The sequence below is a fragment of the Teleopsis dalmanni genome, chromosome 1 (genome assembly GCF_002237135.1).
Source record: "Teleopsis dalmanni isolate 2A chromosome 1, ASM223713v2, whole genome shotgun sequence".
NCBI lineage: Eukaryota > Metazoa > Arthropoda > Insecta > Diptera > Diopsidae > Teleopsis > Teleopsis dalmanni.
In genome coordinates this window covers 96,548,139-96,571,636 of record NC_051846.1, presented here as the reverse complement: position 1 = coordinate 96,571,636, position 23,498 = coordinate 96,548,139, and the positions used below count along the sequence as shown (strand labels likewise).

The 23,498-nt window shown below is 31.6% G+C and overlaps 1 protein-coding gene across 1 annotated transcript in view; it reads left to right on the top strand.

Annotated features, from left to right (window-relative positions):
- The window catches only part of LOC119673422 (huntingtin-interacting protein 1-like), an 82,927-nt gene extending 65,645 nt beyond the window's left edge, over nt 1-17,282 (top strand). The window contains exons 4-5 of the mRNA XM_038084691.1: nt 10,801-11,202; nt 16,721-17,282. Coding sequence (XP_037940619.1) covers nt 10,801-11,202; nt 16,721-17,211 — 893 coding nt within the window. The 3' untranslated portion in view covers nt 17,212-17,282. The remainder of the gene's footprint in view (nt 1-10,800; nt 11,203-16,720) is intronic.
- The last annotated feature ends 6,216 nt before the right edge of the window (nt 17,283-23,498 follow it).

Here is a 23,498-nt window from a genome sequence, read left to right as displayed (position 1 = left end):
TATTCGTTATAAATAAAAACAAAATAACAAACAAGAATTCTTTAGAAAGTCATTTCAAAGTTAAACTTAAAAATGCACTATTTTTATTTTGTCAAAATACTTATGCTTACTAGTGTAGTGTACTGTTTTGCTACAAATCTCTAAACGAACAGTACACTAACATCAGTCCGAAACACATAAAAATGTGCAGTCTTTGGCGTCCCCTTTCTCTATTTATAATAAACTAGTAGATGACCCGGCGAACTCTGTTCCGCCTTAAAGGCAATAAATAAGCAGTTTTTTTTTAATTGGAAAAAATACAAAAAAAAAAAAATACCTACATTAATCATTCATAATTTATTTGTGTATTTTAGTACACATCGCAAATTATCTATTTGTTGACCTCTGTTGTTCGCTCGACCTTCAGTCCTTAAATTTGCAGTATTTCGTATTCTTCTTGCATTACGGCTTTGTCGGGAAAGATTCGATCGTCTTGGTCGCGGCATTATTAAAAAACTAAAAACTCAAATTTTCAACCATACCATACATTATAATTGTTAATTATTTATTTTGTTGAGTTTGCAACAACCAGGTAGTTTTATTGATTAAAAACGATATTTATTGCAACACAAACTTATATTGATCTAATACAACTTTTAAAAACACATTAACTAAGTTATATTTCTATCTGTTAAATTTTAATAAAATATTTTCTTATATCAAAAATTTGATAATTTCAAAACCTACTTTGTCGTGAACGGGATAAACAGGTATCCTATGTCCTTCTCCTGGCCTTAAACTACCTCCCTGCCAATTTTCAGCTAAATCGGTTCAGCCTATGTCCTTCTCCTGGCCTTAAACTACCTCCCTGCCAATTTTCAGCTAAATCGGTTCAGCCGTTCTTGAGTTATAAGTGGTGTAACAATAACACATCTTTCTTTTATATATATAGATAGATATAATACAATTTCTCATCCAGGATAAAATATTATATCTATGTAATACATCCCTTTTCAAATAATTGCTCAACAGACTCTCATGAGATTATAGTAGGTCGATAGTCCACAATTTGGTTTCCTTTTAAAGCTGGCAGCAATTTTTCATCCCAATGCACACAAACTGCATTTAGCTTATACAAACTTTGAACTTTTTTTTTAAGTTTTGCTATGCGATCTACTTTTTATGATCGGAATGTTTTCCTTTATTTATTGGTATTCGTGCCTTTTGCCAAAATATGATAACTTCTTCTGTAGTTGATCTATCACTTTCCCTTAACGGTAACTTAACCACGCGCATGTTAAAAAAAATAACTTGTAATACTTCCCTATTTGATGGTAATTTACTACCAGCCAACCTACTAGAATGATAACCAACAAGGTATATATTTTTATGCAAATTTAAAGAATACATCTCGGTAACGCTTTTTAATGTAATCACTTTAAATTAATCACTACGATAAAATACTATAAAATTCACTTCGTATTCTAATGAATAACACAGCAACTTATTTATATACATAACTAAACAAGTGTTGGACTTATTTTGTAGCAAATTTAGTAAACAACATATAGTCATGAGTTTATGAGTACTGTTTATTTAGTTCACTATTAATACTATTAAATACTTATTGATAGTATTTTATTTAATTTTTTTAAGTAGTTCGTCTGTCAGACCTTGTCAAATGATTTTTCTATATTAAAAAGCAATACAAGCAGAAACATTTTTATTTTTATATTTATGTAAAATATACATATGCACAATACTTTTTGGTTATTGAATTGTTGTGCTTTTTGTTGGAATCTGAATTGGGTCAGTATGTATTATAATTAGTCCAATATTAGTTTTTTAAACAATTTTGATTAATGGCGTGGATCAAAGGTTATTTCGCCTATTGATGAAGCTTTTATTGCATCTTTTGCTTGTTTAGGCATTACTGTAATTGCAGATATTTTTAAACATCAGAAAAGTAATGTGAAATAATGCAATTTAATACGTTGGAGTTTATATTATTGCTTTCTCAGGTAGCTCGTTTAAGATTTTTCCATATATTTTTTATGATTTATTTTGTTAGGTTCTCTTTTTTATACAGTTATTTATTTCGAAATGTGTTATATCCTTACATCTGTCGGAGTTAGAGGCATTGTTTCTTCTACACTCATTATTTTTGCCTATAGATTTGTAAAGGCATCTTTAATATAGGCTACTAACATTGAAGCTTTATCTTCTTTGTTTCTGGTTCATGATCCATTTGGTATATTTAGTGGCGGTTGGTGGATTGTTTTGTTTGTTATGTTGCGTTGATGATAGTTTTTTGATGAAGTACATAAATTGTTGAGCAGAGTATAATTTTAGATTTATTTCTAAATCTTTAATTACTTCCTTTGTCCTCAATTTGGCATTTTATGTATAAGTCAGCAGTTTGAATTGTGTATTTTTATTTTTTTCCGGCAAAATGATGAACGTATGTATTTATTTCTGCGGCCCTCCAACCTATTCAGTGATTTGAATTGGCAGCGATCTCATTTGGTTTTGACAGCCCAGATTGCGAATGCAGAACAAAAAAATAACTCCTTTTGATTTAATAGTAGCCAGCTCTAATACCAAGTTAAAAGTACATACAGTGGTCAAAAAAGGTATTCGACATTAACTAAATTTTTATGAAATGTTACACTAACAAAACAAAAAGAAGAACAAAAATGAAAAGAAATATAATGCAATTTTCAACAGTTGTTTTTTGTTTATTTGTTTTTCTTACTTTTACTTCAAAAATTTAAAAATAAAATAATAAAAAAAGCAATTCTATTGCGGAACACCAAAAATAAAACATTTATGCAAAAGACTGCAATTTTGGTAAGCAAAAACGTGGAAAACACATTCTTTTTATATTCTATGAAGAAAGCAGCATTTGGCTCCTTATTATAACGTGTTTTGTGCAGCGAAGTGTATATTTTCAAAATAGGTCGCAAGGGAAGAAAAGTTTCTAACGTAGTTAAAGTACTTATTATTGAAAAAAAGTAATGTTTATTTTAATTACATTGGTAACCCCTCTTTTATAGTTTAACTACTGTAACTATTTCTCTCGGCGAATGTATATCTGATTCAATGATAATTACGAAGGTATTAATGTCTTTACCAGCAGAATACAATCACTTTTAACACCTTGAGAGCACGGCTTATGGCAGAAGAAATAAGAATGGGTGCCTAGGAAACACAAAAATCAGAAGCTCTCTTAGCAAAACGACAATACCGACCAGCAAATAAAGGGCAACAAAATAAAGCTGTGAAAACAACGACCAGGAGTCAAGGGTGCTTTAAGTGTGGTGACAAAGGCCATTTCAAACGTAATTGTCCACAAATTAAAAAGGTTGAACCAAATGCAAATCATTGCAGGAGCTATGAAGCTTTAATGTGTAGTACAAATGCAAGCTGCAGTGGAAATAATTGGGTTCTTGACTCAGGAGCAACGGATCATATGTGTCATATAAAGGAGTGCTTTGAAAGTTTGAGAAACCACAATGATATCGTCAGGGTTGGCGATGGACGTGCTATTAGCGCGGCAGGTAAAGGAAATATTGTCGTTTTGGTTAGTGAAGGTCCTAAATGGGTGCAGAAAATACTGAAAGATGTACTTTATGTTCCAGGCATCCAATATAATTTATTTTCATCAACAAAGGCACTAGATCGTGGTTATAAATTCCATTCTGACAGTAGTACTTGTAAATTTGTCAGAGGAGACGGAAGTACTGTTGCAGTGGGAGTTCGAAGAGGAAAGTTATTTAATATGCTGATTAAGGTTCCAGAAGGCATCATGTTAAATGTAGCAGTCGCCGACAACTTACCTTTGCAAATATGGCATGAAAGAATGGGTCACCAAAATGCAACACATGTGAAGAAAATTCTGAATAAAAACAATATTGGCTTTGTGGAAAAGGAATTTACATGCGAGGGATACATTTTAGGTAAGCAGTACAGAAGCAGTTTTAAATCACGTCAAGTGAGGTCAACAAGCTGCGGGGAACTGTGTTTCGCAGATGTGTGTGGTCCATTGCAAGTAAAATCTATCGGTGGTGCCAGGTATTTCTTATTAATTAAAGATGACTATTCTCATTTTCGTTCTGTTTATTTCTTGAAAGAGAAATCTGAAGTTCCAAATGCCATTAAAAGTTTCTTGATGCAAGCGGAGAAAGTTGATCAACAAAAAATAAAGCGCATGCGTACGGATAATGGTTTAGAATTTATTAATGATGAATTGCTCAAAATATTTGCACAATTTGGTGTAAGGCATGAAAGGACGGTGCCGTATACTCCGCAACAGAATGGCTGTGCTGAACGTGAGATGCGAACGGTAATGGAGCTAAGGCGTACAATAATTTATGCTAATGACATGGATTTGAAATTTTTGGCTGAGGCAGTGAATACCGCAGTTTACGTATTAAATCGTACAGGTACTAGTACGGTGAACTAGAAAACACCCTATGAGTTGTGGTATGGACAACAGGCGAATATAAGTCATCTCCGCAGTTTTGGTGAAGAAGTTTATGTGCACATACCTAAAGAAAAACGACGCAAACTGGATGCAAAATCCTGGAAAGGTATTTTTGTAGGTTATGCAGACAACAGCAAAGCTTTAAGGGTGTGGAACACTAACTCGCAAAAAATAGAAATTTCGTGCGATGTTCAATTTTTACCTGACACAGCAACTCTCAAAGTTCAGTCATCTCTAGAATATAATTCGCAAAATCACAGAACGTGAATCAAAATCTGATAAAAAACTTCATGGATATGAAGAAGTGGAAAAAGGTAATGATAATGAGATATCGGAGGACAATGCATTTTATGATGCCCTCAACAATGATGACAAGAACAACTACAATAAGAGCTGCCAATCGGCTTCGAAGTAAAACTGGTTCGGAACATATTTCAGCCCTTATGATAAGCGAGGAGCCTAAATCTTTTGAAGAAGCGATGCAGGTAAATGATCGCGCAAAATGGCAAGCAGCAATGAATGACGAGTACGAGTCATTAATTGAGAATGAAACTTGGAATCTTGTTGAAACATCATTAGATCAAAAAATAATAAAAAATCGGTGGATTTACAAACTAAAGCGAGATGCTCAAGGAAATATTGATCGCTATAAAGCGCGGTTGGTTGTGAAGGGTTTCACCCAAGAATATGGAGTTGATTATGAAGAAACATTTAGTCCAGTTGCAAGGTTTACTTCTATACGTTGTATTTTGGCTACGGCAGCAACACGTAAGATGGCTCTTATGCAATTCGATGTTAAGACAGCATTCTTAAATGGTAGTTTAGAAGAAAATATTTACATGCAGCAACCAATGGGTTACGATGGCGGCAGTGGACGTGTATGTAAGCTGGTGAAAAGTTTATATGGGCTGAAGCAAGCATCAAGATGCTGGAATAAAAAGTTTACTACAATTCTTCAAAGTTTTGGGTTGCAAGTATCGGAGCATGATCCTTGTGTTTTTATCAGCAATAGTGATGATGGTTCTATAATTATGGCTATCTATATTGATGATGGTCTAGTAGCTGCAACAAATAGTAAACTTATAACTAATTTGATGGCTCAGTTGGAAGTAGCGTTCAAAATAAGAATTTTTGAGGCAAAGTATTTTTTGGGGATTGAAATTAATCGAAAGGCTGATGGATCAATTTATATTGGTCAAGAAGCTTATACTAAAAAGGTGATTGCTAAATATAAAATGCAAAATTCTCCTATTGTAGCTACACCTGCAGACAGCACAAGCAATTTGAGTAATTTTATATCTGATGCAGAAGTCAATTTTCCATATAGGGAAGCGGTTGGCAGTCTTATGCATTTTGCAGTAGCTACAAGACCAGATATAGCTTTTGCTGTATCTAACGTAAGTCGATATCTTGAGAAGCCAGCAACAGCGCACATTAATGCAGTCTAAAGAATAATCAAATATTTAAATGGCACGACTGGCATAGGAATCTGCTACCAGAGTAACAGCAAACTTAATCTGCGTGGTTACAGTGATGCTGACTATGCAGGTGATGTGCAAACTCGGTTTCTCAGGTTTCCTTTTTATGGTAGATAAAGGTATAATAAGCTGGTGTTCTGAGCGTCAGAAGTGCGTTTCTTTATCAACAACTGAAGCAGAATATATTGCAGCAGCTAGCGCAGCAAAGGAATTAATTTGGGTCAAGCGTTTTTGGTCTGATCTTGGGAATCCTGGGCAGATAGAGTTCTGCATTGATAACCAAAGTGCAATTCGTCTAGTAAAAAATCCTGAATTTCACAAAAGGACAAAACACATTGATGTACGTTATCATTTCATTAGAAATGCATACAATGAAAAGGCTTTCGAATTAAAATATGTGGCATCTGGTGATCAGCTTGCAGACGGGCTTACTAAAGCACTTCCGAAAGAAAAATTTGTATTTCTTAGAAATCAGATTGGTTTAAAACAACTCTCTAGTATCCTAATGTAACTAAAAAGTGGGAGTATTGAAAAAAAGTAATGTTTATTTTAATTACATTGGTAACCCCTCTTTTATAGTTTAACTACTGTAACTATTTCTCTCTGCAATTTATTTTATTTATTTATTTTATTTATTTATTTAAATAAACTTTTTTAAACTCAACACTTATAAAAATATTGATGAAATAGTAAATAGATCAAGAACTACCATTCATTATATTATAAAAAAAGTGAAAAGAAACAAAATTGGTCGAAAACAATCAAAGATCCGGTCGATTCAACGCACTTTCTAAAGCGTATGAGCGGTGGTTAGTACGCCTAATTCAAAAAAAATCCCAATATAAATGCCACAATTTTTTGTAATAACGTTCTGGAATATTTGAGAAAAGAGGTCTCACAACAAACTATTCGAAATTCACTTAAAATTTCTGGTCATAGAGGAAGAACTGCATGTAAGAAACCATTTGTAAACAAAATCCACAGAATCAAAAGGCTACAATTTGCAAAAACTTATTCAAAAGAGCCAGAATCGTTTCAGTGTAGTGAAATGTTTGCTGATGAGAGCAAATTCAATCTTTTTGGATGCGATGGCAAGATATTTGTGTATAGAAAGCAAAATACGGAGCTACTGTTAAACATGGTGTTAATGTTGTTATAATTTAGGGATGTATGGCGGCATCTGGTATGGTAAATATCGAAGTAATAAGTGGTTCACTTCTTCACTTGTGGTCCACTTCAAGTTATATATCGATATATTAAAGAAGAACTTGAGGAAAAATACAGAAAAACTGGCCACTGCGAATGATTTTCAGTTCGATCAGGATAATGATACAAAGTTCTGCGTTAAACTCTAAGCTTTGGTTATTATATAACTTTCCAAAAGTGATGAAAACACATCCGCAAAGTCTAGACTTAAACCCAATAGGGTCATTTGGAGTCCAAATTAAGAAAACACAGCTTTTCAAACAAGCAACAAATGCAACAGATAAATTAGACAGCAAAATTAGTCCAATTAATGCCAAACCATTTAGAAAAGGTAATAAAACATTAACAACGCATAACGAAATATTCGATTTTAGTTATTGTTATCAAAATTGCAGTCTGTTGTCTAAATGTCGAATACTTTTTTTTCTTTATTTTTGGTGTTATGCAATATTATATTATTTTTTTGTTATTTTATATGTAAATTTTTTGAGTAAAATCAATAAAAACCAATAACCAGAATACAACAGTTGTTTTTTGTTTCTTTCTGTTGTTATTACAATATTTAACAAAAATGTAGTTAACGTCGAATACTTTTTTTGATCGCTGTATATTTTATAAATATCAGGTCACATTATAAATTGGCTGAGGTGAGCATTGGTTAGTAGTGGAAGGTCATTGTTAACTTCTTGGGCACGTAAATTTCTTTTGTTTTTAATTGATTTTTGCTGCAGTTGCTGCATATTTGTGCGCTTGTTTGTTGTATTAATGCTATATAGGCTAGAGTAATGAGATCCTTCGTAAAAAACAAGCATTGAGAAAAAAGCATACCGAGAAATCAGGTATGTCTGTTTTTTCAACAATTAATTGGGTTTGTACTCATGTGTGGTTCTTTAATTGATATCATATGGTTTAATAAAAAATCTTAGGCTGGAGGTAAAAGGAACTACTTTTTTTTAGCTTTCAGCTGCCTGCTTTCAGTCTGCTATCTGTGGTTTTTTAATTAGTTCTTTATATTATAGACTTGGTAACCAGCAAGCTTTATTTCTGATTTTTTTTTCCTGAGATATCTATATTTTGCACAGAACTCAATATTTTTTGTTTAGCTTTTTAATTGATATCTGTAGAAAATTTATGAGTGTTTAACCAAGGGCATCGAACCGGAATTTAATCCGTCCCGGTTTTCGTTCCGGTTTAAGACAAAAAAATATGTCGGTTTGGTTCCGGTTTTTTGTTCCAGCAAAAATATCGCTTTTCGGTTCGGTTCCGTGTCAATATATTTCATGTATTTGTATGCAGTTTTTTTTCCCCATAATTAAAATACTTATTCGTTTTTTTAGAAAGCATAGTTAATAAATACATTTATTTACCAACAAAATTTCTGCTTATATAAATAACGATATATTTTTGAGCTTCTTGCTCAAAATTGCATAAGTAATTTTTAATGTAAATGAAATGAAACTTAAAAATAACATTCACGATTGAAAAGTGTATAAAAAGCTTTGGCTACTAAACCTGAAAAAAATGTTCAATTATCGACTATTTTATTATAAGTATATGTTCCTGTTAACAAATTATGTCCTATTTCGGTTCAACAGTGTTGCATTTTAGTTCTAAATTAAGTTATTTAGTTAACATATGTTTCATGCTGTAACGAACCTTTTTCGTCGAGGTTTCGCTCGCCGGATTCCAGGTTCAGTCCTACAATAAATTTATTTGTTAGGGACAGTTGAAAGTTTTGTATACGACGAGGGCGGCGGTTTTGCTACAGAAATGTAGTTTCCTTGATGTTCGTGTTAGAAATGTGAATTTCTAACGCTCTTGCAAACGCTCTGTTGAAGAAATGTGAATTTCTTCGCAATGTAATTGATTTTGCGTTAAAGATGTGAATTTCTTACGCACTTGAAATCGTTGGTTGAAAAAAAATGTAAATTTCTTTCTTACTTTGAACAGCCCTTATACCACGGTGTGATCGTCAGCTCGCTGTGGTGCTGACTCTCCTCTTAACGAAATGTTGATTTCGTTTTATATAAATAAGTAACAGAAATGTATATTTCTATTACAACAAAACCAAATGAGACATTGCTATAATGTAAATTTCTATTCTATGGAGTTCGTAACATAATGTTGATTTCGTTTAAATAAATAAGTAATAGAAATGTATATATCTATTAGTACAAAATCAAATAAGAATAGCAATTTCTATCCTTGTTGTTTCAGCACAGATGTCTTGAGCGACCTGTTTTCTAGCTCGTTGTCTTGCTCTTGATTGCGCTTTTTGCTTCGTCTTTTATACCCGAGAAGTGCGATGTATGCTAGTGTTTTGTTCTTGTGACTGCAACGGTGTTTTGTTTGCAAGTTTTATTATTGTTTTGTTATATATTTTTTGTATTAAATTTAGTGGTGGGCTTTAATACTTGTTTTATTATTTTTGTTATTGTTTTATTCTTATTATTGTTTTATGTTGTGACGTAAAATTTAGTAGCTATAAATATTATGTACCAGTGCAAATATTTCTTATTTTACGAATAATTTGACAATTTAAAGTATATTTCAGAAAAATAAATAAATAAAAAAGAACAACTGAAGAAACAGATGGACAGATACCAAACTATATGGTGCTGAACCGAAATAAACTGATTTATTTTTTTTCGGTGCAGTTCCAGTTTTCTTTCCAGCAAAAATATAGTTTTCTTCCGGTTTTCGGTTCGATGCCCTGGTTCAACCAAGAACTTATTAACAATGCGATAATTAATATTGTATTTGAATTTTTTAAATTTTTCCTTACTTGAAAAAAAAGCAAATTTTGTGTTTATACTAGAAAGCATCGTTTTTTGCTAACTGATATTTAAACTAGAGTTTCTAAAAATAAAAGATTGCATAGTTGTTCTAAACCATGTCTAACCAAGACAGCTGCTAAGTATTATCCTTTTGCGTTTTGTTTTTCCTTTATATATTGAGCATTTGTCCAAATACTGTATGTTCAATAGAGATTTTCTAAAGTCAGATATATTCATTTCTGTTTCTTTATAAAGAATTTGCGGTTCTTCAGAATCAAGCAACACGTGCTTAAGTAGGTGCTCTAATAAGTACTTGGCGTTCAATGCTCAAATTACTTGCGACTAATATAATTCAAAAATTTGTTTTTTTTTTGTGTTTAATAAATTTCTAAAGTTTTGGAAAGTTGTAAAAAGATTAAAACCAATCAAGTTATACTGGGAGAAGTCCCAACTGGTTAGTATGGTATGCGCTCCGTAACACTGTGCACATGATTGATTCTCTATTACTTGCAGGTTCGCTTCTGTGCCTGTTTTTTGTATGCAAGCTCTTGTATGTTGTTGTTGAGTTATTACAGAAGTTCATTTATTATTCTAGGTGTGTTTTGTTACTAATTTATGTTGACTAAATATTTTGTTGTTGTTTTTTCTAAATAACGTGTTTTTTTCTTTTTTTTCAATGCAAACTATTGGTTTTAAATTATGAGTTAAGTAAAATTAGTACATATTTATTTTAATTTTATTTTTAATTTTTATCTGCAAAAAAAGTATCTATGACAATCTCTTAGCATCCTTTACTTAGATTTTATAAGTATATCTTATTAATAAATTTATTTTAAATTGAAGAATTTAATGAAATTTTTTTTTTATCTTTCAGATATAACAAAAAGACTTTACGATTTAAAAAAACCTTTAATTGTTCTTAATTCATTACTCGGTGATGTCAATAAGAAAAACGATATAAATGTATGTGTTGCAGACATTAAAAGAGAACTATGTGACATGTTGTTATTATTCCAAAAATTGCAAGTACAATGTAAAGATAGTTTAGCCTATGAACAACTTATTGAAAGAGAGATTTTTGAAATGGAGAAGGCTATCGAAGAAGCGGCTATGAAGTTTGTGTTGATGTTAAAAAATTCAAAGTCAAATGATAATGGAATTAAATTGGAAGTCAATGAAAAAATTTTGGATGCTTGCGCAAATTTAATGAAATGCATTAAAGAACTAATTCATAATTCTAAAATTTTGCAGGACGAAATTTTATCAACTGGATGTGGTATGTAAATATATAAAGTAATATATATACAAATAAAGGTTTTTCAATAAAAAAAAACTAGTAAGTTTTTCAGAAACAACAAATGTATAGTAAGAAACGTGACAAAATTGCACACATATAATCAGCTACATAGCTGTTTTGCATTTTGTAAGAAATTAAAATTATGGCATTGATATAAATATTAGAATGTTCAATTACAACTATGTGGGAACTACAAGTGGGAAACAGAGTTTTTTTATAATGTTTTACACAGTAAAATCTTATCCAAAATCCTAATTAATAATAATAATATTATTAATGTAATTTTTTCGTTATATACGATTTTATCAAAATTCGTCGATTACACGTTGAAAGATTCCTTTTCAGGGCTTTCGAGTATCTATTGCCTGGTCAATATACACCAGCTCCATCTGTGTATGTTATCATGTTTTTCTTACTATTTAGGTTTTAAGCTACCCTCCTCAATTCTTTTTGTTACCAAGCTTAGTTTTTTTTTGTGAAGTTATACTTAAGGAGGATGGTCGTTTGTTGGCATTTCAGTTTCTGGGATTTATTTAGCAAGAATATCCATGGTTTATGACCGAAATGTTTGCGTGCCCACGGCTCTAAAGCAACTTCCAAAACATTTTCCCCCGTAATAAGTCGCATTGAATTTGACACCATTCTCGATAAAAACAATTTTAGAGCATTCATCGGCGGCCACAACTGCTCATGCCATTACTTGAGATGAAAATTACTTCGACTGGCCTTTCATAGTCTAAAATTTTCGGCAGTGCGTTCAGTTAAGTTAACATAATCATTTTGAGAGTTTATGAACTGCTCAATTGGAAATTTTTCTGATCAGAGAACACAATAGGGGTATTCAGTCAACAGATTAGTTGCTTAGTAGATTAAATCATATAAATCATATCATATAAAAAAAAAATAACATTTTGATGATAATCTGTTGCGTGAACGACCCAAAATGCGCAATCTGATTATTTTGTTATTTGCAAATGCCTTGGCAGCACTCGCATCAACAGCAAAAGCGAAACATATGTTTACAGTGAAATACTCAAATATTCGTAAATTTTAATATCATTTAAATTTATTATTACATGTTAAAATTTATTCAATTTTTTTATTACATTACAACGTGTTAAGAAGTAGAATATTCAATTTTATACTTTATATTTTATATATATGTTATATTTTATCCCTTCAAAAATTATAGTTTTACTGAATTTCATCTATTAATTTATGTTATTATTTTTGCATTTTATTTTTGAGACACCCTATGATCATAGCGCCGATACTTGGCACTGGCAGCAGTAATAATCAAATTTTCACTAATCTGAGAATCTCCGAAATAAATTCTCTGCTTAGTTTCTTTTTTGTATGCACATTTTTGTTGTAATCATCTACTAAACAACTAATCAGTTGCCTGAATACCCATAATGTTTGGAAATTCGCCACGTTCGTGAAAGCGCAACAACTCAATTGCTGTTTCGGGTTTTGTTGCTTTGGTGTAATATCTTGTGCCTTTTAAAACTTTAGGCTGTACATTGAGCTCATTTTGAAATATGTGTCAGATGCTTCGATAGGATATTTTCAGTTCTTTGGTCATATGACTACCACTACGACGGGGATTTCGTTTAAGCTGAATTTCAAATGATGTTTCTGTTTAATTTTGTCCACCACTATAGCGTTTGGCGACGGTGCTTTTACTATTATAACGATTTATGATACGACACACAAACATTTTGTTCATTTTGAGGTGTTTGAGCTCGAACAATAGCTGGTTGTGATTTTCCAGCCAAATATAATGGAATAACACTATTACGTTTCAATTCTATTTCGAATAACTTTTGTTCTATAAAACTTAGACGCAAATGCTTATGGTAGCTTGTGAACAATATAAACAGCTATTAGTTGTATGAATTTTACGTACTTTACAATATCAGTTTGACAGATATACGTGTGTGTAGTTGCTATCCCTTGAATCGCCCATCCCTGTATTACTGACAATACCTAAATCCAACATATTAGCTTGGATTTCGGAAAATCCACTGAACTATTGACCAAGTTCACAAAGTTGGAAATTAAAATTAGTCTGCCATTGTAGCGTTTCGTAAGCATCAAGGTATGGCACTAGGGTGGCTCAAAAAAACAAAAAAAAGGAATATGACCAAGAAACTATATTCCCGAAGTTTTGAAGAAATAGGATTAAAAATGGCGTTGCGCCACTCGAGCAAAGTTGGGTTTTCAGTACAAAAAATGAAAATTTTGCAATTCAAGTTCATTTTATTCCTTTGTTATAACAAAAATTCTGGAGTATGAAATTTCTTACATTTTAATCTACAGGATATTTTTTGTGTAATACATTTAACCTTTTTGACGATAGAACGCATAGACTAAGATTGCTTAGCTGAATGATTGATAAAGTTATATAAATTATGGATTACAATATATACTACGAGATTTAAAGTGAAATATTTCCAAAAAATTATCATTTCAAGAAAATATTTTTTTTCAGTAATTGTGCTTATTATGCTTTATAACGTAAATGTGATTTGTTGTTTTTATGTTTTTATGATATGATAGTATGCGACTACTTGCTGCACATATTGTTTCACCTCTTCGTTTTTTGTCAGAGTTGAATTTAAATTCATCCTTATAAATTCATTCCTTATTCGTCTTTCTGCACAATTATTTACCACATGAAGTCTGAAACAGAACTTAAGTCCATCTCTGTAATCGTGTCTCTCCATCCTTGTCAAAGGTTCGAAACTAATAAAACTTTTCGATAGGCAAACACAATCGAAATTATTGTGTTTTCGGTCACAAAATCACTAAGATTCTTTGAGGAAATCGACTTCAACTCACTTATTGTGGGTTCAAAATTTTTAAGATCTAAAGGATCAAGTTTTTTGTTTTTTGATACGTATTTAAATGATAAACGAATAAGATTTCCATTCATTTTTGCTTTCGCCTTAACTGATGTAGTGTCATCCAAGAAAGCCATGATCTTGAGTTTTCAGTATTATGAATGATTGGTCATTTTCATCAAGCGTTCGAAATTTCTTTGTCAATGATTTACTTTAACTCCGATGAGTTGAATGTAAATTGATCTCTAAAAATCCATTCATCGAGAGTTTGAAGTGGCACCTGGCCGATGAAATTTAAAATTGCAGAAATTTTCGTTTAAAAATATCAATTCTAGATCCAAGAGCTCTTTATAATCATCGCGAGAGGGATATTTTTTCAAATACTCACCACTAAAATGTGTGACATCTTTGGAATTTTCCGCTTTGATATTTCTTTTGATGTATAAGTCTTAAATACCGCTTTCGAAATTATTTGTTTTAAATTTGCTTAAATCCCATGCATTCTGAAAGTCATCAAAAATTTTGACTTGTGGAGCCTATGATTTGCAAATTTCGCTTCGAATGACCTCATAAAATAATTTTACAATATGTTGTCGACATGCAAGTACAAAAATTCCCGTTCAAGTTTCTTCTCAATCTGCTGTAGTATCAGAGCACATGCCATCGACTTTCTTCAAAAGCGACCCACCAGTTTAAATTTTTATAAATTTTATTAGCAATTGCTTTTCCACTACCGTTGTCACATACAGATATACTACTAAATAATAAAAATATGTTGTTTGAAATGTACTTTCATATAAGATTCATCTTAAATCTTATCTGCTATTTTTTCATGATATGTCATGACCTAATGCATCAGCCACTGCGGCCAAAATATGTATAGCGTAGCAATCCAAAACCTTGCATTTGTCAAAGACGGAAGCTAACCTACGCGTGACTGTAGATTTAACTTCACTTTCGGAATAAATTTCTTCATCAAATTCATTCTAATTAAAATCAATGGAATTATAATCACTTTCAAGAAAGAAAATATACCTATTTATTAAATGTATGAAAAAGTTACAAGCGCTTGCTTATATAGTTTTTGCGTGCCGTTATAATTTTCTGATTTAATATGCTAAAGTTTTTTATGATCTTCTTCCTCTAGCCCCTCTTCCATCCTTAGCTAGAAGGATATCAACTCTAGTGATACTCCCTGGACCACCATTTTCTCTGTGGTTACAAAGAAATTCTTGTCTTGACTACATTTCCATATCTGCATAAATATGTACATAAATTTATAACTAGAATAACCTACTTATTAGGTAGGTAGGTAAAGAATATTTGCGATTGCGTTGTGCATGCCAGCTAAAAATTATAAAATGAAACACAGTCCACAGTTGTTTAACTAATTATTGTGTTTGTACATAATTTTTATCAGATCTTGCTCATCAATATCTTATTAAAAAGATATTTTAATTATCTATCAAATAAATATGTATTAATAATAGTTAAAATAAGTAACAAAGGAATTGTTATAACTATTAACAATTCAATTAAAGTTATAAACGAACTTCAATTGAACAGTTTTTGCATATAGACATGATAAAAACCATATTTCTTTACGATGAGGTAGCACCCTTGGATCAGTTCTGTATCTACTGTCTTTGTCCGATTGACCGCCTTTAAATCAATATATCACTGTTCATTTGCCGGATTCTCTTTTAGTAGTCGACGAAACAATTTAAAAGACAATGGCTGACCTGCAATCTGCTGTAAATTCTAGGTGACGTATTAAGCTTAACATGTAGTTTTTTGATTAAAAAAATACATTTTATTAGACAGTATATGTAAATTCCAGGAAATTTCTACATACTGATAAAGCGAAATACTTTGGTTTTACTCCGGAAACAAAGTAAAAAAATGTCGAAAAATTTGATGCGTAATGGCAAGCGACGAAATCGTCCGCTGATGCTTAAGACGTAATCGTCGGACGATACTTAAGACGTAATTTTAACATTGAAAATACTTTTCTTCTACAAAGGACTGTTCCACGTCGATGACTAAAACGTACAACAGTGGTAGACCCTCAAATTATCAATTACTATTTAATAATTTTTTCTGACAATATTTACAAAATTACGCGAAATAAAAATTGTATAACTTAAATTTGATTGATATTACTTATCATAAATATCATGTACATCAATTCAGGGATTTAGAAGAAATTTTTGAAAATTTTTTTGTTTGATGGAAACCTTAAATTATAAAGCTTAATATATATATGCATAGTATATATATTATTCATATTAAAAAAACAAGTTAAGAGGAAATTCGATGTAAAAAAAGTTGTGTGTGGTGACGATCTTAAATATTGATTAATGTTGTACCCTTTGTATGGTAGCTTTTTATAGAGTTGACATATAAAATTTATGTCGACAGATACAGCGGCTTAAGAGAAAGTTCGAATTATGACAATAAGAAAAAATTATTTCAGTATTTTCAATTTTCCGTTGTTCATGTAAATTTTCCAGTTATGCGCCGCTTCCAAGTGATGCGTATACCATAAAAAGCAGTTCAATCTTAGTATATAAATACCTAGTACAAGTATATTGATAAATAAATACTTTTATTTGATCTCTATTTTAATTTTAAATGTATCTTACTTTTAGGATCAATATCGGTTACTGAGTTTTATACACGTAATAGTCATTGGACGGATGGGTTAATTTCAGCATCAAAAAGCGTAGCAAAAGGAGCAAATTTACTTGTAGAAGCAGCAAATAAATCTCTTTCAACAGAAAATAATGACAATTTTGAAATAATTGTAGCTGCGCAAGAAATTGCTGCGTGTACTGCGCAGCTAGTGATTGCTAGCAAAGTAAAAGCTTCAAGAAGTAGTACAAAACTAAAAGATTTGACTAAAGCATCTCGTTACGTATCTGAAGCTACTGGATTTCTTGTAGCCACTGTTAAAGATGGTAATCATCGGTTAGAACAATTGGACGACATCGATTTAACTAAACTTACGGCTTCTCAAGCTAAAACAATGGAAATGGACATACAAGTGAAAGTACTGGAACTGGAACAAGCTTTACAATCAGAAAGAATAAAACTCTCATCATTCCGACGTAAATTTTATCATAGTTCTGATAGCATGTAAACATTTTATAAATTTTTAAAGTATGTATTAATTTTATGACCCGATGTAAATATATACTATACAAACTATAAGTTTTGAGATTGTTTTTTTATTTGCGAACAACACTAAACATACTTAGTTTCGTTGTGAATTTCGAAATTAACTTTAAAAAATGCGTAATAAATTAAAATAAACTCCAAAAGTGATCGTAGTTTGTCACCGAAAAATATACTTTTATTCATGCACAATATATTAATTTTAAAATATATTGAGTTGCATAAAACATTTTTTTTTTTCGCCTAAAATTTTTCTTTTCAGTTTTTTTTTCCAATTGTGAAGCACACCAACAGCTGATAGAGATAATATATACATAACTCAACGAAGAATATAACGAGCTGAGAAAAATGGAAAAGATTATACATAATCATCCCTGAATATTCTCAGGGAATAAGTTCTTCCTAAACTTCACTATTTCGAATAGAATTCCCTTATTCTGAATTGCTTGGGAAACAGCTGTTGTGGGAACAACTAAAAATTTAAATTTATTTTGTTGAACTTAGGCAACAATTGCCTAAGACAATTGCGCATCATAGTTGATATCAATTTCAAAATTGTATTATTTGTCTGCAGCACAGAATATCAGAAATAATACAATGAATAGTTTATAAGTAAATAATTAAATTTAATTGATTTTTTTTTAAATATGTACAAAATTATTTTTTTTCTTAAAAACAAAGTAATAAATCTTATTTATTAATTGGAATTATTAATGTATTGAGGTTTGAGTTCCTCTGTTTCCAAAAGTCATAAATATTTTAATAATTAGAATAAAAATATCCTTCAATTAATAAACTGTAATAATAGCTTAGAATGTGCGTAGATGTTCTAAGAAAAAAATATAGCTTGAATACCCTGTTGTGCCTAAGACTTACGTTAATGGTTAATTTAACAAGTCATTAGGGGTATTCAGGAAACTGACCCAAAATGCGTAATCTGATTAGTTTGTTATGTGCAAATGCTTTGGCAGCACTCGTATCAACAGCAAAAGCGAAACATATGTTAACAGTAAAATACTCAAATATTCGTAAATTTTAATATCATTTAAATTTATCATATAATTTATCTTATCATATCATATAACTAAAATTGCAAACGTGTCATATCAAGAAGTAGAATATTTAATTTTATACTTTATATTTTATATATATGTTATATTTTATCCCTTCAAAAATTATAGTTTTACTGAATTTCATCTATTAATTTATGTTATTATTTTTGCATTTTATTTTTGAGACACCCTATGATCATAGTGCCGATACTTGGCACTGGCAGCAGTAATAATCAAATTTTCACTAATCTGAGAATCTCCGAAATAGATTCTCTGCTTAGTTTCTTTTTTGTATGCAAATTTTTGTTGTAATCATCTACTAAACAACTAATCAGTTGCCTGAATACCCCTATTGTATTGCGGATAAAACAAATGTGACATAATTTATTGAATGCACTTTTGTTGAACTGTCGTTAGTTTTGATTATGTTACATTTCTAAAAGCACTAGACTCATGCAGTTATAAATATGCATTTGTAACATAATGCGCGAGTCAAATGATAAAGCATGTGTGGCCGTTGCACTAACGCGATCCAAATTCATTAGCAGTGGCGTCCCTAGGCGTCAGCGATGTCGGCGACCGCCGACGGCCTCGCGCCCACAGGGGCCTCGCAAAAAGTTACCGACTGTGGATTCTAAGCACTTAATAAATATTTTGAACAATTTGGTTTGATGATGGCATTAACCATATTCGAAGTATTCCCGAATGTTTAACATATATAGTAACCAGATTCATGTTCACAGTTCCAGTCAGTATAGCTTCGACAGAAAGAAGCTTCTCAAAGTTAAAATTGATTAAGAGGTACTAGAAAAGTATGATGATCCAAGAGAGACTATCTCCATTGGAAATTCTATAAACTGAAACAAAAATAGCAGCTGGAGCAAATTATGATATAATTTAAAAAAAAATTGAGTGAGGCTAAAAGTAGGAAAACTCATTTATTTTAATTTGTGTTTATTTTAATTTGATTAGCAATAAAACTTTCAACAATATAACTTGAAAGTTTACGACGGGGTTATAAAGGGGGCCTCGCAATTCTGACGTCGTCGACGCGCAGATTTGGTCTAGCTCCGCCGCTGTTCTTTAGAGAGGGGTAATACAAATATTATAAGTATTTAAATATGAAACTTAATTATTAAATAGATAAACATTTCTTACTATGAATATGTTAGAATAGTAATGAATTATTTTATATACTATAATATTAATGATAAGGGAGTAACCCCCGTATTGATTGGTTATTTCTAGTATATAAGAAATATGAAACATTGTTAGTACATAAGTTTTAAACGGTATAAATACCGGAATACTTTACTGAATAAAACAGATATTCATCACAAGATTCAAAGAACACACTTGTTTTCTTTGAAGTTAAGTCTCACGTTCTGTACGTTATAATAGTTGAAGAGAACACTATCCTATACGGCATCACTGCTGAAAGGATGGCATAAGCTGATAGAGAGCTGAGAATACTGAAATTCCTGTGTTGTAATTGATGTTTTCTGTAACTACACCTTTATTACTGTTAATACTAAACAATGAATTAAAATCCTGTGATTTACTTCTCAATTACAAACTATACATTTTTTATTTTAAATTTGTTTTTTTAGATTACTACAACTTCTGTGAAATTCATTTCTTGTATTGTAACGACCACTTTTCAGTCGTTATGTTTTGCTGAGGTATGCAAAGCGGCTGTCCAGGTTCGTTAACAATAGAATTTATGTTCGCTGAGACTAAACAAAAAAATGCCGTAGACTTGATATATTTTTTTAATACTTTATTTAATTATTCGAAACAAAAACAATTACAATAGTTATAATTTAGATAAACAAAATATTATTTCCAAGGATCGGAAAAATTTATGATTTCCGCGCGTGACTATTTCGTAGGGGTGGACTTATGTCACCTCAGTATATGAATTATATATAAGATCACTTGCTGTCAAAGATGACGATGTTTCAGCGACTGGCTCTGGCTTATCTGTTACGAAGACTCCTGCCTTTGTGCTAAGGGATATAATAGTTTGGCTGAATGAGCCAGGTTAGAAAGTAAAAAAGAAAGAAAATCAATAAAAACAAGTGATCGAATAGACCAGTAGGATATCCTGATTTGATCGATCGGACCAGTTTAGGCTGATTAAGCCTGTAAGCTAATATTGATCGAATTGACCAGTTGATTATCCTGATTTGATCAAACTGACCAGGTTAGGCTGATTAAGCCTGTAAACTAATATTGATCGAATTGACCAGTTGATTATCCTGATTTGATCAAACTGACCAGGTTAGGCTGATTAAGCCTGTAAACTAATATTGATCGAATTGACCAGTTGGTTATCCTGATTTGATCGAATTGACCAGTTTAATCTGAATAAGCCTGTGAGTTAATATTGATCGAATTGACCAGTTGAACTTGTTTATCGTTTGATATCCAAGAGACAAGTTGCTCGTTCTATGAAATTCGCGTTCTTATATACTGGTTTGACCGGAGCTTTTCGGTGTAGCGTACCGGTAAACTTCGTTGTTCGTGTTGACTTTTTGTGCTTTTCGTGCCTTTCTTGTGTATTTTGTGTATTGTCGTGTACTTCGTGTTATTTGCATTTTTGCACACTTTGTTTTCTTCGCCTGCCTTTGTTTTCGCCGCGATTACGTTATGTTTACTTCGCGTTTCCATTTTTTTTAAACAAAATATGAAAATATATTTATAATAAAATTAAATATTAAGACAATATGTGCCAAAATATAAGTGAGTGTTTTAATAAAATGTGGTAACAGAATTTTAACGCTGCTGCGTAAAATCAGTGCCGATGTAATTGGAATTGTAGCTTGTTTTCTCTATTTTGTTTTTATGTTGTAAAAAAAAATGTAAACAATGAGTGTTTTTCAATGTTGGTAATTCATGTTTATTAATTCAATATATAGAATGTGTTTTATTGTTTAATAAATGTTTCATGTATGTCTTATATTATAATTTGTAACTAAAATTCATTTGTTTTATTCTTTACATATTTCAAGTTGTATTTTTTTTAGTTTTATTACTTTTCTTTTTATTTTCTTCAGGTCAAGTCATGCCTGCGGCTCGTTGACGCATGGAATGCAGGTAATGATGTTACATTCTGATCTTGAGAATATTTGAATAAGATTTGTACTTATGTATGGTTGAAATTACTTTGTAGTAATTTCAACCTTTACAGTATGTGTACTGTATTATCACCGCACCTGTATTATTATACTTCAACTAACTTAAACGTATTACATGGATATCCTGCACCTGCCGGACCGAAGCAATCTCTGAAGCAGTAATCCTGAAAAGTCCTACAAAATTGATACCATGCTCTTAGGTTCAGAACAGCAAGAAAAATCAACCGGCTTACCAGTATGTCGTTTCCTGCCACTTGGAAATTTGGAACGCGGACATTTAAGAGGTTTCGAAGATCTAAACGAGACAGTATTGTGTAGAATTCTTCAAAGAACAACAGGAACGACTAATAATAGTAGAATAACTTGAAGAATTAAAAAGAATAAAGAAAAATACAAGAACGCTATACGAATTCTGCCGATGAATGTCACAACAGGAATTCGACAGGCATAGAGAGGATCTGTTACTAAGGAGCCAGTGCAACTTAAAGGCTTGGAGCTTCATTTGTATTTTTCTGGCTTCAATGTGCTTGCGCCAAGTTAGTCGCCTGTCTAGATGAATACCTAAATACGTTATATTATCTGCTAATGCTATTTACTGAAATTGTTGGAGATGTACTACGATTTAAAATAAAAATGACTTGTTTACATTTTAGTTCATTAATTTTAATTCGCCATTTTGACAACCATTTCTCCATTCGAAATAAGTGAGATTGAAGTTGGTTTGAAGCTAAGATAGGGTCCAGTACACTTCCCTGTGGTACGCCAGCTTCTATTGGAAAGTTATTATAAGTAAATTAATTGCATTTGACTTTAAAGCTTCTCTTCTGTAGATACGATTCTAAAACTGAGTGGATAATAGCAAGTAATAGACAGCGTATCTTGTATATGAACCCATTGTACCATACTTTGTAAAATGCTTGTTTTTCATCGAGAAATACTACGGAACTATGTTCTCTGAGCTCAAAAGCATGTCTTATTTCGTTCGTTATACGATTCACTTGTTCAATAGTTCCATGTTTTCCCTAAAACCAAACTGGTAAGAGGGTATTAGGTTTTGACCATCAAAAATGGTTTCAGCTTTAAAAGTGCTGCGTTTTCTAAGAGTTTAGAAAGACATGGCAGTAAGCTTATTGACCTGTATGAAGCGACAAGCGTGGGATCTTTGATTGATTTATGGATCATTATAATCAAGAATGTTTTCCACTTTGTTGAGTAAAAACCAAATATAATAATACCATTAAAAAATCTTGTGATAAAATTTATGGTCAAAAGGGGTAAGTTTTTTATCATGATGGGTGAGATATTATCGTATCTCGGTGCATTTTTGCAATCTAACTTGCTTGTGATTATTTGAACAAAATCATTGGCCGTGATATGCATGTCAATAGATAGTGCATGTAAATGCTGAGTGGGAAAGTCATTTTCCTGTTGCAGGATTTGGTTGGAACACCTCTTTTAGATAATCAGCAAAAACGTTAAATTTTTCTTCATCGATTTGCGTCAAGTTTCCGAGAGAGTTTCTTATTGGAGAATCGAATTCAATGGAGGAATTCATATCTTTGCTAGCATTCGACAACAAGGATAAATGGTTTTTGCCATTTGGACATAGGTTTTGAATATAATTATATTGCCTGACTTTGGTTTCCTTGCTTAATCAGATCTAACTCTCCTTAAATAAGTTTTTTGCTGAAGGGGACCTAGATTTTTAGCATTCGCGCCCTAACCTACGTTTTTGTGAAACTAAGTTTTCTATGTCACTATTTGTAAGTACTTTATTGGATGTGTAAATTTTATTGTCTTAGGAGTGTAATTTTCTGCTGCTGAAATCAGAATTGAGTTTAAAACCTAGGTTGCGTCCTCAATATGAGATTTACGCTTTATTTTGTAATTTGCGTGTATGTGTGAACAAATGTACTTTTTTGAGCCAATTTGTTCTAGATCTTGTAAGGCTATAGAAACAGTCTCGTAACTGAGGACCATCAAGTTAGCAAAATGTAACTGGAGAATGGTCAGAAGACAAATCACAGCTAGCGTATGTTGAGATAAGTTTTCTACACATG